The sequence below is a fragment of the Ipomoea triloba genome, chromosome 6 (assembly GCF_003576645.1).
Source record: "Ipomoea triloba cultivar NCNSP0323 chromosome 6, ASM357664v1".
In the NCBI taxonomy this organism is placed as follows: Eukaryota; Viridiplantae; Streptophyta; class Magnoliopsida; order Solanales; family Convolvulaceae; genus Ipomoea; species Ipomoea triloba.
Genome location: NC_044921.1, coordinates 16,105,979 through 16,119,628, shown reverse-complemented (window position 1 = coordinate 16,119,628; position 13,650 = coordinate 16,105,979). Strand labels below are relative to the sequence as shown.

Genomic DNA, 13,650 nt, shown 5'->3' with positions numbered 1-13,650 from the left:
GTTTTTTTTTTTTTTTAGCAAACATAAAAAATTGAATATTTAAGGTACTAAATTAACAATTTTAAAAGTCGTGGATTGCAATTAACAAAACCCCAATAGTAACAGGACCAAAATTGAAATTTACTCTTTTTTTTTTAAATAGGAGATTAATTAATTTTAAAATTTAATGATAGTGTCAAAACTGGTAAATAGAGATACCGACTTTTATATTGTTAGGATAACTAACAAGCACTGTGAAAGTAAATAATCAAGAATTGAGAACTATAAAGAAGTTGAAATAATATAAATAGGGGGATGGAGAAAAAGATATTTTAGGGACAAAATTTGGTAATAACAATGAGAACAATAATATTTATAAAAAGCATTGTTATTGATTAATCGTGTTTATAAAGTAAATGAAGAGTATCTTCAAAAAAAAAAAAAAAAAGTAAATGAAGGGACATATTTATATGGATGCAAGAATTAGTCTTAACTAGGGTAGGATTAGTAAAGGTAGATCCTCAATAATACATAGAGAAAAAGGAATTCTAAAAATAATATAATACAAAGTTCTAATACGTCCCCTCAAGTTTAAGGTTATCTAGAGAGAATATTGAGCTTGTCCACCATACGATTAAATCTAGCAATGGGGAGTGGTTTGGTGGCAAGACAAGCCCTTGATGGAGCAGCCCTGATATGACAAACAATAGAGAAGATGCAACTAGGGTGCGGAAAATTTGAAGAGAGAGATTAAATAGCGGGCCCATATGTCAAATTTTAAAGTGTCTAAATTTGACAATAAAATAGCTTAGATGGATTAAAAAACATTAATACAAAATTTTAAAGTCAATAATGAGTTTAAATAATCCGAAACAAAATCAGTACAAGATTTAAAAATTCAAAATGGTAAAATTTAAATAGGAAATTAATCTATTTATATTATTATTAATATTAGTGGGCCTGCCATTTGGTGGGGTGCGGCAGGCCTCTAAATCCCCAACCTGCCCCCTACCTCATCGCAAATTATACCATGCACCACGGTGCACACAGCAATGTGCACCACGTACGTAAACGACGTCGTTTTGAGCATTGTAAACTAATCATCCCTTTTTTGGAAATCACGTTTCCCGTTTCGGCCGGTCTGTGTATTTATGTTAATATTATGTATTCTGTGTATTCTAGGTAATCGTTCTGTGTATTCCAGGCAATCATTCTGTGTATTCTAGATAATCGTTCTGTGTATTCCAGGCAATCATTCTATGTATTCTAAGCAACCGTTCTATGTATTCATGTTAGTAACACATGTTGTGATGTGTTTGTGCATTCGAATGTTTAGCATGATGAGTTCTGTCTATTTTGTGTCAATATTCTGTGTATTCATGTTATTAACACATGTTGTAATGTGTTTGTGCATTCGAATGTTAGGATGATGAGTTCTGTGTATTTTGTGTCAATATTCTTCTGTGTATTCTAGATAATCGTTCTGTGTATTCCAGGCAATCGTTCTGTGTATTCTAGGCAACCGTTTTCTGTATTCATGTTAGTAACACATGTTGTGATGTGTTTGTGCATTCAAATGTTTAGGAGGATGAGTTATGTGTATTTTGTGTCAATATTTTGTGTATTCATGTTATTAACACAGGTTGTGATGTGTTTGTGCATTCGAATGTTAGGAGGATGAGTTCTGTGTATTTTGTGTCAATATTCTGTGTATTCTGTGCAAACATTCCGTGTATTCTAGGCCAATGTTCTGTGTATTCTAGATAATGTTTATGTGTATTATAGATAATGAATTCTCTTGAGTTATTCGTGTCCGCTTCCACTAACATCGAAACGACGTCGTTTTGAATGCACATTGCTATATGCACCGTGGTGCAGGATATTACGATTGCTACCTCATTAGGGGGTCGGGCAAACCAATGCAGTAGGCTAAATTATTTTGACAATTCTAATCATAATGCTAAGGATAACATAAAGTGTAAAATCGTATTAAAATAATATCATAAAAATTAAATATTACATTACTGCAATTCTAGTAAAGATAAATAAATTGGTCACTTTTTTACTGTTTAATAATAATAATAATAATAATAATAATAATAATAATACATTATTATATTTTATTTTGTTTTAAAATTAAATCATCTAGGGCTCTATCCATAATATTCCATTGTATGATTTGCTCCAGAAACATAAGTAGGAATGTGATATTGTGATTTAAATTGGAAGCAATTTTAATGTATGTTTATTAAATTTTACCTTGTATACCTCAAACATATGTTTGATGGATGTTTTCAAAAAAAAAAAAAAATTTGTTTGATGGATGAGTATGAAAGTTGTTTGTTGATATGAATTGCATGTTCATTTAGCATGCAGAATAGTATAGTACTTTTCATATAATAGTTTATGTAGATTATTGTGTTAATACCTTTACAAATCCCTAGTATATGCATCAGAAATTACCAAGACCTCACACACCAAGACTAATCTAGAAGAAATCGATATCCTCTTATCCACACTCCATGGGTAATAACTAATAAGCTACATTTGGTATCACTATTCAAGATTTGAATACCTTACTGGATTCCAAGGTTCTTGGACAGACTATGGAAGCACATTGAAGCTACTGCTAATGATAGAACAAATGATAGCTAAAATGGCTTTAACCAATTCACAAGTACAAAACAGTGTTCTTCATGAGATTTACCACAACCTATAGAAATTGAATTTAGAGTTGGGTTCTGCTCTTGCTCCTAGAAAACAACTTGCCGAAGCCATTCCTTCCTCTAGCATTGCTGACATGATTTGCTGATGAAGTTGATGATGATGAAGAAGATGCTGGCGATTCCTCGTAGTTTCCGTTCATAGAATGGCTAGAATTTTGGTCTGGAATTTCCAGAGGATCTGAATCGAGTTTCTGGTTAAACGACTCGTCCAGATGCATCTTCCAGGGGTCCACACCAGCAGCGGAGAATCCTTGGAGGTTTACAGTGTCTGTCAAGAAATCTTCCAATGTGGCCAGTGATTGGAGCTGTCTTCCAAGAGATGCAATTGTTTTCTGGCATTCTGCAAGCTTGTCAGCAGCTACAGCTAAATCTTCCTGCAAAATTACATTTTTTTCGCAATGTATCACATTGGATACTACATTATGCAGTTTTTTTTTTGAGTACTACTGACTCTGTTACAATGTTACATTATGCAGTTTTAGGTATCATAGTTGCTGCCAAAGACCTTGTGGTTTAGTGGCACCCAATTGCACCCTGACATGGGAGGGGTTGAGTTTGACTGTTTGAGCCTTAATGGAGGCAATATTGGCTCTTTGTTTAGCTATGAACAGATACTACATTGTAACAGAGTCAATAGTACTAAAACAAAAAAAGTATCATAGTTGCTTGTTGCTAACCTGCTTTACTTTCAGTTCGTCGGTTGAACTAGACGGTTGAGGAAGCTCAACTTTCTCATCTTTTCTTCTCATCTCGTTCTCCAAATCCTGGCACTTCTGTGCCATATCTGCAGACAAGGAGCGTTCTCTTTCAACTTCGTTCTTCAGAGAGTCAACATTCGCAGATATTACTCGAGCTTCTACTTCCATTCCAAAGAGTTGAAACTCTAGCAATTCTTTGGACTCATTTGCTTCAGCTAGCTCCTTTTGTAGCACTTCCAATCTGATTTCTGCCTCCTTAAGCTGAATCTGAGATGCCTTAAGGGCATCTTCAGTATCATTCAATGCACTTCCCAGTTTAATTTTCTCCGCTTCGACTGTCTCTAACTTCTGCTCTAGTTCTGTTATTCGTTGAACCATAGTCTGAAGCTCTGTCGTCAAAGGATTCTCTATGCTCGAAGAGGTGAAGATGGTAGCTTCGGGTGCCACATCAGCTATTTCGTTCTTGCTCTCAGATAGTGATGCAAGTCTTTCCATTTCCAGAAAATCATCCATCATGTCAATTTCCACAGGGACGGCTGCTAGGTTTTTGGACGAGGACTTTCCATTCTTAAATTGATCAAGCTCGGCAATCAGTGCCGAAGCCCAGCAGTCTGTGCCACTCAGATCACATTCGCTTGTTTCGAGTTTACTCATCTTGTGATAGTCTGTGTCTATTATATTTATCTGCTCTCCGCTCTCAGACTGGCTATCTGAAGAAGCAGCAAAAGATTTTTTATCATTGGCTACGGACAACTTGCGAGTCTGTGCTTGTAGTCTTCGATACTCTGCCTCGAGTCTAGTGAACTTTTTTATGCTTTCAAGTTGCTGTTTGCTAGCTGTTTCCGCTGTTTGGGTGCTCAGGTCTCTCTCGATGGTTCTAATTTCTAACTCCTTGGTTCGAGAAAGGAGTTCGTGTTTGAGAGTTGTGTTCTCTTTCTCCAGGCGTTCGAGCTTTTGGAGAATATCGTGATCAACAGACTTATGATATTCAGCTTCAGAAACCTCCGCTTTTAACTGGAGCTCAGCTAGCTGTTTCTCAAGCGCATCCCTGCTAGATTCCCATTCCATCGTTTTCTCGTCTATAGCTTCTTGAATTCTTTGCTCCTGCTCGTCTTTTGCATTTCTCAACTGCCTCACACATTCCTTGAGAGCTCCATCGAGATGGCTAACACGAGCTTCTAGCGTCACATTCTGCTGTACTGCTGTCTCGAGTTGCTGCTTTAGAGCAGCTACCTCTTTCTCGGCCTTTTCCCAACCTATCACGTGATCGAGAGAGAGAATTACAGAAATAAAGAGGGGATAATAGAGCGGGAGAAAAAAAAAAAAGACAAAAATTCTTTAACTGCCCTGATAATCACGAGGAAGAATTGATAACAAACAACATATGTCCATCCAAATCAGAACATTATTTGTGATACCTGCAACAGCTTCTTCAGCAACTTTGGCATGCTGCTTAACTAGGTCTTCTTTGGCACTAACATTAACAAGGGCAGCTGATAACTTTGCTGTCAGACATCTTAGATTTTCCTTAACTTCATCGTCTGTGGAGGCAGGTTTTGAGGTAACTTCGGGTGACTGCTTGTCGTGGTCTGGTGATTCTTTCGATGTTTCCTGATGCATTAAGAAGAACAAAGTACAGGTTATACTTGCAAGGTTTTGCTTCAACCATTAGTTGTCCACCAGCTAATCACTCATGGATCAGACACTCAAGAGATTAGCCCAAGAATTTGAAAGAAAATTTCAAATAAACTTTGCAGATTGGTATTAGGATAATTGAAGGGCGTGCTCCGTCTCAACTAAAAGGCTAATCTGATAGTTGAACTGTACATTGCACATTTATGTTTATATATTATATATGCTCAATACGCCCTCTCATGGAGTTAGCTCTGATACCAAATTGAAGGTTACAACTAAAAGGCTAAACTGATAGTTGAACACTTGAACCGCGCAATTATGTTTATATATTATATCCTCATAAGAATTACTACTTATGATCTACCACTTCATTTTGCCAATATTGACAAAATGATGAATATAAACTTCATCTGCAATTCTGCATCACATTCTCTTCATCATAACAAGATGATACTATTAAGATAATACAAGTATGCGAATTGCAATACAGACATTTGAACCAATTAATGATTAATAATGTGGCAACAAAACTTCTGAATAATCAACTTGCACAAAAGTAGGCAAAAGGGGGCTTAAGATGAATTTGTTTCACTTACCAGCTCATCTGAACTTTCAGTTTCCCCAGAGCTCTTATCAGAAGGTTTCCTTTTCCACAGCCATTTTCTCTTTTCCATCTCAATAGCCCAATGAATCTCCTTCAAGCTTATGCAACTATGCCCTGCCCACAAATCCATACATTCATTCAGAAAGATTGCCTGATGCAATTACAAACTCATTTGGTTTTTCTCATCAAACAGTTCTCCTAATTCTCACATAAAACCAAGGAAAGCAAAAACAGAAAACTTGAACTAATTGTATCTATGCCGGAGTGGAAGTTAGAGAACTGAAAAAACTCATAACATTTTAAAGCATTGAAGACTTTGCTTATTATTCCTTTCAGCTTTGCTTCAAATCCACTCTGCTAACAACCCTATCCCCAATCCCAACCATAAACATTTCTTGAATTCAAAATTGCAAAATGTCACCATAAATGGGGGAAAAAGACAAGACCCATTGCTTAAAATCACAAAACAAGAACAACCCACCAAAGTGGAACCCAGTCAGAATTAGCAAATCAGAAAGATTAATTTAACAATGGTCGCTGGCTAGCATAACCTGAGCTGAAGATTCAAGAAAACAGATCCAAATTGGAAAAAAAAAATGCGATTAAATTAAAAAAAAATGAAATGAAAAACCATACCTTTGACTGAAGAGTGAAGACCCAGAAGACCAAATGCTAAACCTCAACTACTAAAATACTACTAGCACAGTATTAAATGTGAAGAAAGAAAGATTGGCATTTGGGTTTTTTCCAGATTGAAACTGGAGCTCTCAGAAACCCAGAAAAACCCAAATAAATAAATATGTGAACTGCCAGTGAAATTCTCCCGTACTCACACTACAATTCGGAAGGAAAAAGATGATATTTTTCCCCTTTTTAAAAAAATATTTTTTGCTTCTTATTTATGGTTCATGCCCGCTCCAGTATAAACAAGGAAAAATGGACCCAGGACTCCAGGAGCGCATGTGAGTGGAAACTTAAACAGTGAGAAATGGAGACAACTTTTCAGCTTTTCCCATTATCGTTTTCTGCGTTTATTTTTCAAATTAATCTGCTCTCTTTATTCCCGCCCATTAAATGTACTGTACTACTCGTGTTTTGGATAATACATAACAAATGTTCAGTACTGCGGCGACAATAGACTCCGTATACAACAATACAAAACAAGTATGGAAGTTGCTAACATGTCCTAATCGCAAAATTAGATATGTTTGCCAGGTTGAGGTGAGAACAAGTTTTCAGGTTAAAAATGAAGATTAATCTAATTTATAAATTAATTCCATTTTTTTGCTAAATTTATAGGTGTCAATTTACTAAGTTCTTTTTTATTAAAACATTCACTTTTAGTCGTAGTGTCATAAAAAAGAATCCCTTCAGCCAAAAAACTAACCCTCAATCAGCCACACTAAGTGCGGCTCCATTCACTTAGGTGAACCACCACGCCAACCATGCTGGTTATAATAGTTCAATCTACTTTTTATACAAAATATTGAAATGTCTTTGTATTTAACTACATTTCAGCATGTTGTTGAACGATGATTAAAAATGGTCATGTCACAATAATACTAGGACTAAATAATGATGTTCTAATAAAATGTTTAAAAGTGAGTTGTCACCTATAAATCTAGGACCAAAAATGGAATTAACTCTTTATAAACGGTTGTTGAAAAATAACAGAAAAATAGACGGGTAAATTTTATAAGCAACACACACATAAAAATTTGTAGTAATTATAAAATTAAATTTATATTTCTTTTAGTAAAATTCTCAATCATTTATGGACCTTAATGAATGGTTGTGATGTGTTTGTGCATTCAAATGTTTAGGAGCATGAATTCTGTGTATTTTGTGTCAATATTTTGTGTGTTCTAGGCAATCGTTCTGTGTATTCATGTTATTAGAACAAGTTGTGATGTGTTTGTGCATTCGAATTTTAGGAGGATGAGTTCTGTGTATTTTGTGTCAAATATTCTGTGTATTCTAGGCAAACGTTCTGTGTATTCATGTTAGTAACATTCGAATGTTAGAAGGATGAGTTCTGTGTATTTTGTGTCAATATTCTGTGTATTCTAGGCAACCATTCTGTGTATTCATGTTATTAACATTCGAATGCTAGGAGGATGAGTTCTGTGTTTTACTGTTTTTTGTGTCAATATTCTGTGTATTCTAGGCAACCGTTCTGTATATTCATGTTAGTAACATAGGTTGTGATGTGTTTGTGCATTCGAATGTTAGGATACGGAGAACTTATGTTCCATGTTTTTTAAATTTCACAATGTTGTTTAAATATTCACCTTTTGTCGTGTGTGTTTTTGTGATCTGATAAACTTGTGTATGTTTTTTGTTCTTGCTCGTCGTCACTATTTTTGTTGTTGTTCAAATTACAGTTATATTTGAATTAAAAAAAAAAACTGTAATACGCGCGGCTCGTTTCGGACCAAGGTCCACACCCTGGTCCATGGTATAACGTTCCAAGAAAAGAGAACTCCATTAGGTTTAGTTTTTTTTTTTTTTTTAATAGCAATGAATTATTGAATTTTTACATATTGAATTAGTTCAATCCAATGATTATTAACAAACAGAAATGTAGTGATTTAACCCCAAGGCCAAAACCCGGTCGGCATGTGTGCTAGTTATTATGCCATGGAACTAGTAGGGGTGTAAACGGATCGAATTGAGTCAAATATCTTACTATTCGGTTTAAATTTGACTATTTTGAGAACTATTCGCATTTGATAAATATTCGAATCTAAAATTTTATCCGTATTCGATTCGGCTACATTATTCGAATATATTCAAATTCAAAATGCATAACTTAAATAAATTAAGATAAAATGTAATAAAATTTTAAATTTAAATAGCACAAAATTTTCTGTTAATATACTAATTTTAAAGTTATCAAATATATTCTGATTTGTATTTGATTTCGAATAAAATTCGATTCGAAATATGTATTCGAATTAAAAATATTTAATTTGTTTACACCTTTTTTTTTAGCCTACTGAAGCATAACGAGTCAACAGTTACCTCCACTGAGGCTCGAAACCACTCTCATCATCCATGTGAGGGGGACACCGGGTGCCACTAGACCACAAGGTATTTGGCATTTACACCTTTAGTTACTAGGGAAAATAAAAATATTTTATTTATCATATATAGATTTTAACTTTCTTAATTTGGAAATGCATTTATGGAATTTATTACGAAATCCTATAACTAAGTAATTTTCTTAAATAAGCTTTAAGGCTATTTTTATCCCTTCAATACTCTCTCACTTTTAAAAGTGAATCTTACTTTCACATCATCAAATTTAAAAATTCTTTACTATTTTCTCTACACCCATGCAATACTTTCTCACTTTTAAAATAATCATATTTGCCTTTTATATTATAAATATAATAATAAAATAAAAATAAAAATAAAAATAAATAAATGTTAATTTCAAACTTGTTATTATAGCAAAGCTTGCAAGCCACGTAAGCTAACAAAAAAAAAAAGAAATAACATTGTCTTCCACATCATCGGGTTCACTTAGGATAAGGATAGCCTAAAAACATATTCCGTATAAGGTAATTGTGGACGAATGTTTTTATGGAAGGAAAATTAGTAACGATTTTAGCTCACTAAGAAAGGAAAATATTATTCAAAAAAATAAAAATATAATACTACCAAAAATGCTAATCACAGTGTTATATATACGGATATGCTAAGTGGAAGAACCAATACAGAATTTCATAAAAATGGAGTATACTTGTAACTCCAAACTCATCTCCATTGCTTTTTTCTCTCTATTGTTCATTGCTAGCAGTTTTGGTCAGGCCAACCAAACTTTCCATGCCAACAATGAATCAAGGAAATTGAAAAGGATTAGAGCTTACCTCAACAAGATCAATAAGCCTGCTGTCAAGTCAATTAAGGCATTTTTTTTATCAATCATTTTCTTTATTTTGTGTATTAATTTTTGTTTAATTTTATCAAATTGTGTACCATTTTGATGTGGCATCATCTAACTTTGAGTATTCTGAGTGTGCTCTAACTATATGAGGCATCTTTAAACTTGTATTATACTGACTAATAATCCATGTTAGCACCCGACTGACCCAATTAAGGGTCAAAATGTTGGTCAGTTCAGGATTTTTAAACTCTCAACTTCTCTTTAAGGGATGAGAATGCACAGTCACTACTCACACTAACCAAGTCGGTTTCATTTGTGACTAACTTTTTTTTTTTTAATTTTTTTTTATTGTGTAGAGTCCGGATGGTGATATTATAGATTGTGTTTTGTTTCATCAACAACCGGCCTTTGATCATCCATTGCTAAAGGGGAAAAAGTCATTGGTGAATACAACATTATGCTTTTACAAATATATTTTATGTCATTTCCGAACTTTAGGATTTGAATTTATTTTAGAGATAATAATAACCATTTATTTCTTATTTCTTTTCTGTAAAATTGTAGCATCCAGTACCTAAAGCCCACAATAACTCAAACCATGAGTTCAAAAGCTTCCAGGAGTGGAGAAAGTCTGGAGAAACATGCCCAGAAGGAACAGTTGCCATCAGAAGGACAACTGAACAAGACATTCTGAGAGCTGGTTCTGTTCGCAAGTTCAGACGAGAAGTCATACGATATCAATCAGTGTGCCTCGAGAACTTATTGACTTTTTGGTTGTTTACTTTTGAGTTAATTTCATTTTTTCTCTTAGATTTATAAATTGCAGAGTTTTTTTTTTTTTCTAAAACATCCCGACCTTTGGTCATATGATATTTTTGTTATCCGTCAAGGAAATATTGAAATGTCCTTAAATACAAGAGCTTTTTGTTTTTTTTTTTTATAATAAAAAGTGGGTTGTTGACGAGGATCGTCTGCCATGATAATATTAGAATCAAAGAGATGTTCTGAAAAAAGAAGTGAATGGGATTAACTCAGTGAGGGTAGTGGCATGAATATTTATGGATTTAATTTTTATGATGGTCCTATTTGGTAAATGACTGTTAACTTATTGGGTTGGCTGTTTGGGTTAGAAGGTATGATTTATTGATAACATTGGCTGCTTGTAGAAAGTTGTTTATAAATTAGCTGTTAGCTGATGGTTGTTTGGTATAATTTCTTTTCTCAAAAACTAATTGAAAAGGCTGCTTTGGGTAGCCTTTTGAATTTTAACATTTTAGCATTTTGGAGTTGCAAAAAGCTTATTATTTACCAACTAATAGTGGTCAAATAAGCCAAAATTAGCTGATAGGCTGATTATTTACCAAATAGGGCAGATATGTTTATTAATTTATTGATTTGTTTTTATGATTATATTTGAATTTGGAGGATGGGGATGACCTGGAATGGGCATTAGCATTCCTAGATGGAGGAAAATATAAGGGAGCGGCGGCAGATGTGAACGTTTGGGCACCTCGTGTAAGCGACAATCAAGAATTCAGCACAGCACAAATCTATGTTGGTGCTGCAACAAATGACCAGGACGCCAACTCCCTTCAGGCTGGTTGGATAGTATGTTCTTCATATAATTTTACAATTTTTTTTTTCTTTCAACCAATTAACATAATTAATATATGAGCAAACTATGTGCTTCATAAAGTTGAATTGTACCATCCTTCTCCCTCTCCTTGTCTTGCGGACTAGCTCAAATGGTAGATCATCTGGTTCAAAGTTACAGTTTTATATTCAACTTACACCTGTACATCTCAGAGTTGTTAAGCCTCTCTGAGTTAGGGTTTGAGCCTTTAATTGGACTCCTAAAAGTGTGGAGATGCATCTCTTGTACATGCATAGATTCGGGAGCTGCATGAGCAACTCTCGATTTACCTCATCTAATAACAACTCTTGGACAGGTGTTTCAGGATTGAAGTTTAAGATTAGTTTAACATAAGATGATATACATCTAGCAAAGTGAAGGTGATACGGTAGGCTTTACAAATTAAGATATACCATGTGCTTTACCAAAGTGGATAGAGGAGAATAATCGGAGAGTACTAAAATGTATAATTTTATAAAATACACGATTTGTAACTCACTACATTTTATATATAACCCCCAAAAAAAGGTTAAGGATATTTTGATTATAATTGAAGTTAATTCCTCAAACCTTGCAGGCAGCGCCATATCTGTTTGGGGACAGTTGGCCAAGACTCTTCAGCTATTGGACGGTAAGTGAAATCATTTTATTTATTTATTTATTTTTTCAGATCACACTATAGGAGGCACCTTTAAATCTGTACCATACTCAGACTAATTCCCGTTCATATGAACCAGCCTAATTAAGGGACAAAGTACTTGTCAAATTTATTTTTTCATTTATTTTTCACTTTTCAACATTTTTACCATCTAAGTATTTCTAAATTTTACTTGCAAATGAGTAATTTATTTATGGAGTGCAGACGGATGGATCTAGATCAACTGGTTGCTTCAATTTATTTTGCCCAGGCTATGTTCACAGCAGTCCTAGCGTGGCCATTGGGGCAAGAATAACTACACCATCCACATATGGTGGGGTCCAACATGATGGTTACTATGAAATTAGGCAGGTAAATATACTACAAATAAATATTTATTTCCATTTTTTATTAAAATTTTACTTCCTCTTTGAATGAGAATTAAAGTATTTGCAAATGCGCCATTATTTATATTTGTACATTTTCATTACCTTTGACAAGGCGTTTGGTTGGATAGAATGAATTAGGTGGGAAAGGAATTGCAATTCCATGGGAAAAGAATAATGTGGGAATAAAGTAGGAGTTTAAATTCCAGTGTTTAGTTGAAGGAATTAAAATTATTAGGAATTTCAATTCCAATGTTTGGTATACATGGGAATTGAAAGGAAATAAGCAGTATAAAATTCAAAATGCCCATTGTTGTTATTATTATTATTATTATTATTATTAAATGACAAGTACACAAAAAAAATAACATATTAAATTCAAATACCACTCATCTACTAGAATATTGTAATTAATTTTCATACAAATATTTCATCAAATGTTAAGCTTCGTAAGGTTACATTCCAAAAAACATAAAAACAAAAGTACACAACCTAATTAAACATAATAAAATGTTAAGCTTTCTAAAAGCTTACATCCAAAAACAATTATAATAGACATATTGTAATTAATTTTCATGCAAAGAGAAGATCAGGCATCAATTTTAGGATGTGTTTGGAAATCTGAAAAATGATTTCTGGAAATCATTTTCCGGGTTTTAGGTGTTTGGAAGGAGGGAGGAAAAGGTGATCAATGGAAAATGAGCCCTAGTCAATGGAAAATAACCCCATTTTCAGGAAAATGATTTCCCATTTTTTTGAGGGGAAGTCATTTTCCGGAATGCTAATCCGCCTCTCGCTTCTCGCCTCTCGCTTCTACTCTTGGATCCCAGACTTCCATTTGCGCTCCTGTTTCTTCTTCTTGGCACTAAAGATCTGATTTTTTTTTCTGATTTCCGAGCAGAAAACGCCGAATTGGTTTCGGAAACCAGTCCGGCGTTTTCTGCTCGGAAACTGGTTTCCAACTAGTTTTTGAAAGCTAGTCAGCCGGATGGTTTGCGAAACCAGTGTCAACTGGTTTCACAAACCAGTGGATTTACTAGTTTTGAATTTATTTTTTTTATTTTTATTTTTTTACATTTTATTTTGATTTTTTGTTATAAATGATGATTATACTGAAAATTATTATTATAAATGTTGTTATATTTAAACAAATTAATTAAAATATTTAATTAATACAATTTTATTCATTTTCCTACCCATTTTCTGGAAAATGAACCAAACACACAAAGATAGTTTTCTGCTCTGCATCCAAACACAAGAAAGGAAAATGATTTCTGGAAAATGACCCATTTTTCAGAAATCATTTTTCAGAAGTCATTTTTCTGCTTTCCAAACACACCATTATGTTAAAAAAGAGAGTGGTAATTTTGTCTCAGGAGTATATTTTTTAATTCCTAAAATCCATGGAATTAAAATCCGGGGGGGGGGGGGGGGGGGGGGGATTCTAATTCCATGAAAAT

General features: G+C 33.9%; 2 protein-coding genes across 3 annotated transcripts in view; one reads left to right on the top strand and one right to left on the bottom strand.

Annotated features, from left to right (window-relative positions):
• Nucleotides 1–2,468: 2,468 nt before the first annotated feature.
• Nucleotides 2,469–6,595, bottom strand: LOC116021837 (filament-like plant protein). Of its 2 annotated transcripts, XM_031262324.1 has the most exons (5): nucleotides 6,279–6,595; nucleotides 5,635–5,756; nucleotides 4,822–5,014; nucleotides 3,383–4,659; nucleotides 2,469–3,079 (listed from the first exon to the last, which is right to left on the bottom strand). In XM_031262324.1, exons 2-5 carry the CDS (start codon nucleotides 5,710–5,712, stop codon nucleotides 2,708–2,710), a joined length of 1,920 nt encoding a protein of 639 aa, XP_031118184.1. In that variant the 5' UTR covers nucleotides 5,713–5,756; nucleotides 6,279–6,595; the 3' UTR covers nucleotides 2,469–2,707. The 2 variants fall into 2 exon arrangements, with proteins under 2 accessions (XP_031118184.1, XP_031118183.1); XM_031262323.1 differs by lacking the exon at nucleotides 6,279–6,595 and having other exon boundaries at nucleotides 5,635–6,160.
• A 2,784-nt stretch (nucleotides 6,596–9,379) lies between these two features.
• Nucleotides 9,380–13,650, top strand: part of LOC116023557 — a 6,916-nt gene continuing 2,645 nt past the window's right edge. Inside the window, exons 1-6 of the mRNA XM_031264559.1 lie at nucleotides 9,380–9,556; nucleotides 9,891–9,993; nucleotides 10,106–10,278; nucleotides 10,960–11,134; nucleotides 11,745–11,798; nucleotides 12,076–12,176. Coding sequence (XP_031120419.1) covers nucleotides 9,380–9,556; nucleotides 9,891–9,993; nucleotides 10,106–10,278; nucleotides 10,960–11,134; nucleotides 11,745–11,798; nucleotides 12,076–12,176 — 783 coding nt within the window. The remainder of the gene's footprint in view (nucleotides 9,557–9,890; nucleotides 9,994–10,105; nucleotides 10,279–10,959; nucleotides 11,135–11,744; nucleotides 11,799–12,075; nucleotides 12,177–13,650) is intronic.

What these genes read in the sequence shown, in the direction of transcription:
- LOC116021837 (XM_031262323.1), bottom strand. Translation starts at nt 5,772, where the DNA reads ATGGATTTGTGGGCAGGGCATAGTTGCATAAGCTTGAAGGAGATTCAT. An exon ending in TGCTGAAGAAGCTGTTGCAG is followed by an intron (nt 4,660 to 4,821) that starts GTATCACAAATA and finishes ATCACGTGATAG; the next exon opens with GTTGGGAAAAGGCCGAGAAA. An exon ending in ACGAACTGAAAGTAAAGCAG is followed by an intron (nt 3,080 to 3,382) that starts GTTAGCAACAAG and finishes GTAATTTTGCAG; the next exon opens with GAAGATTTAGCTGTAGCTGC.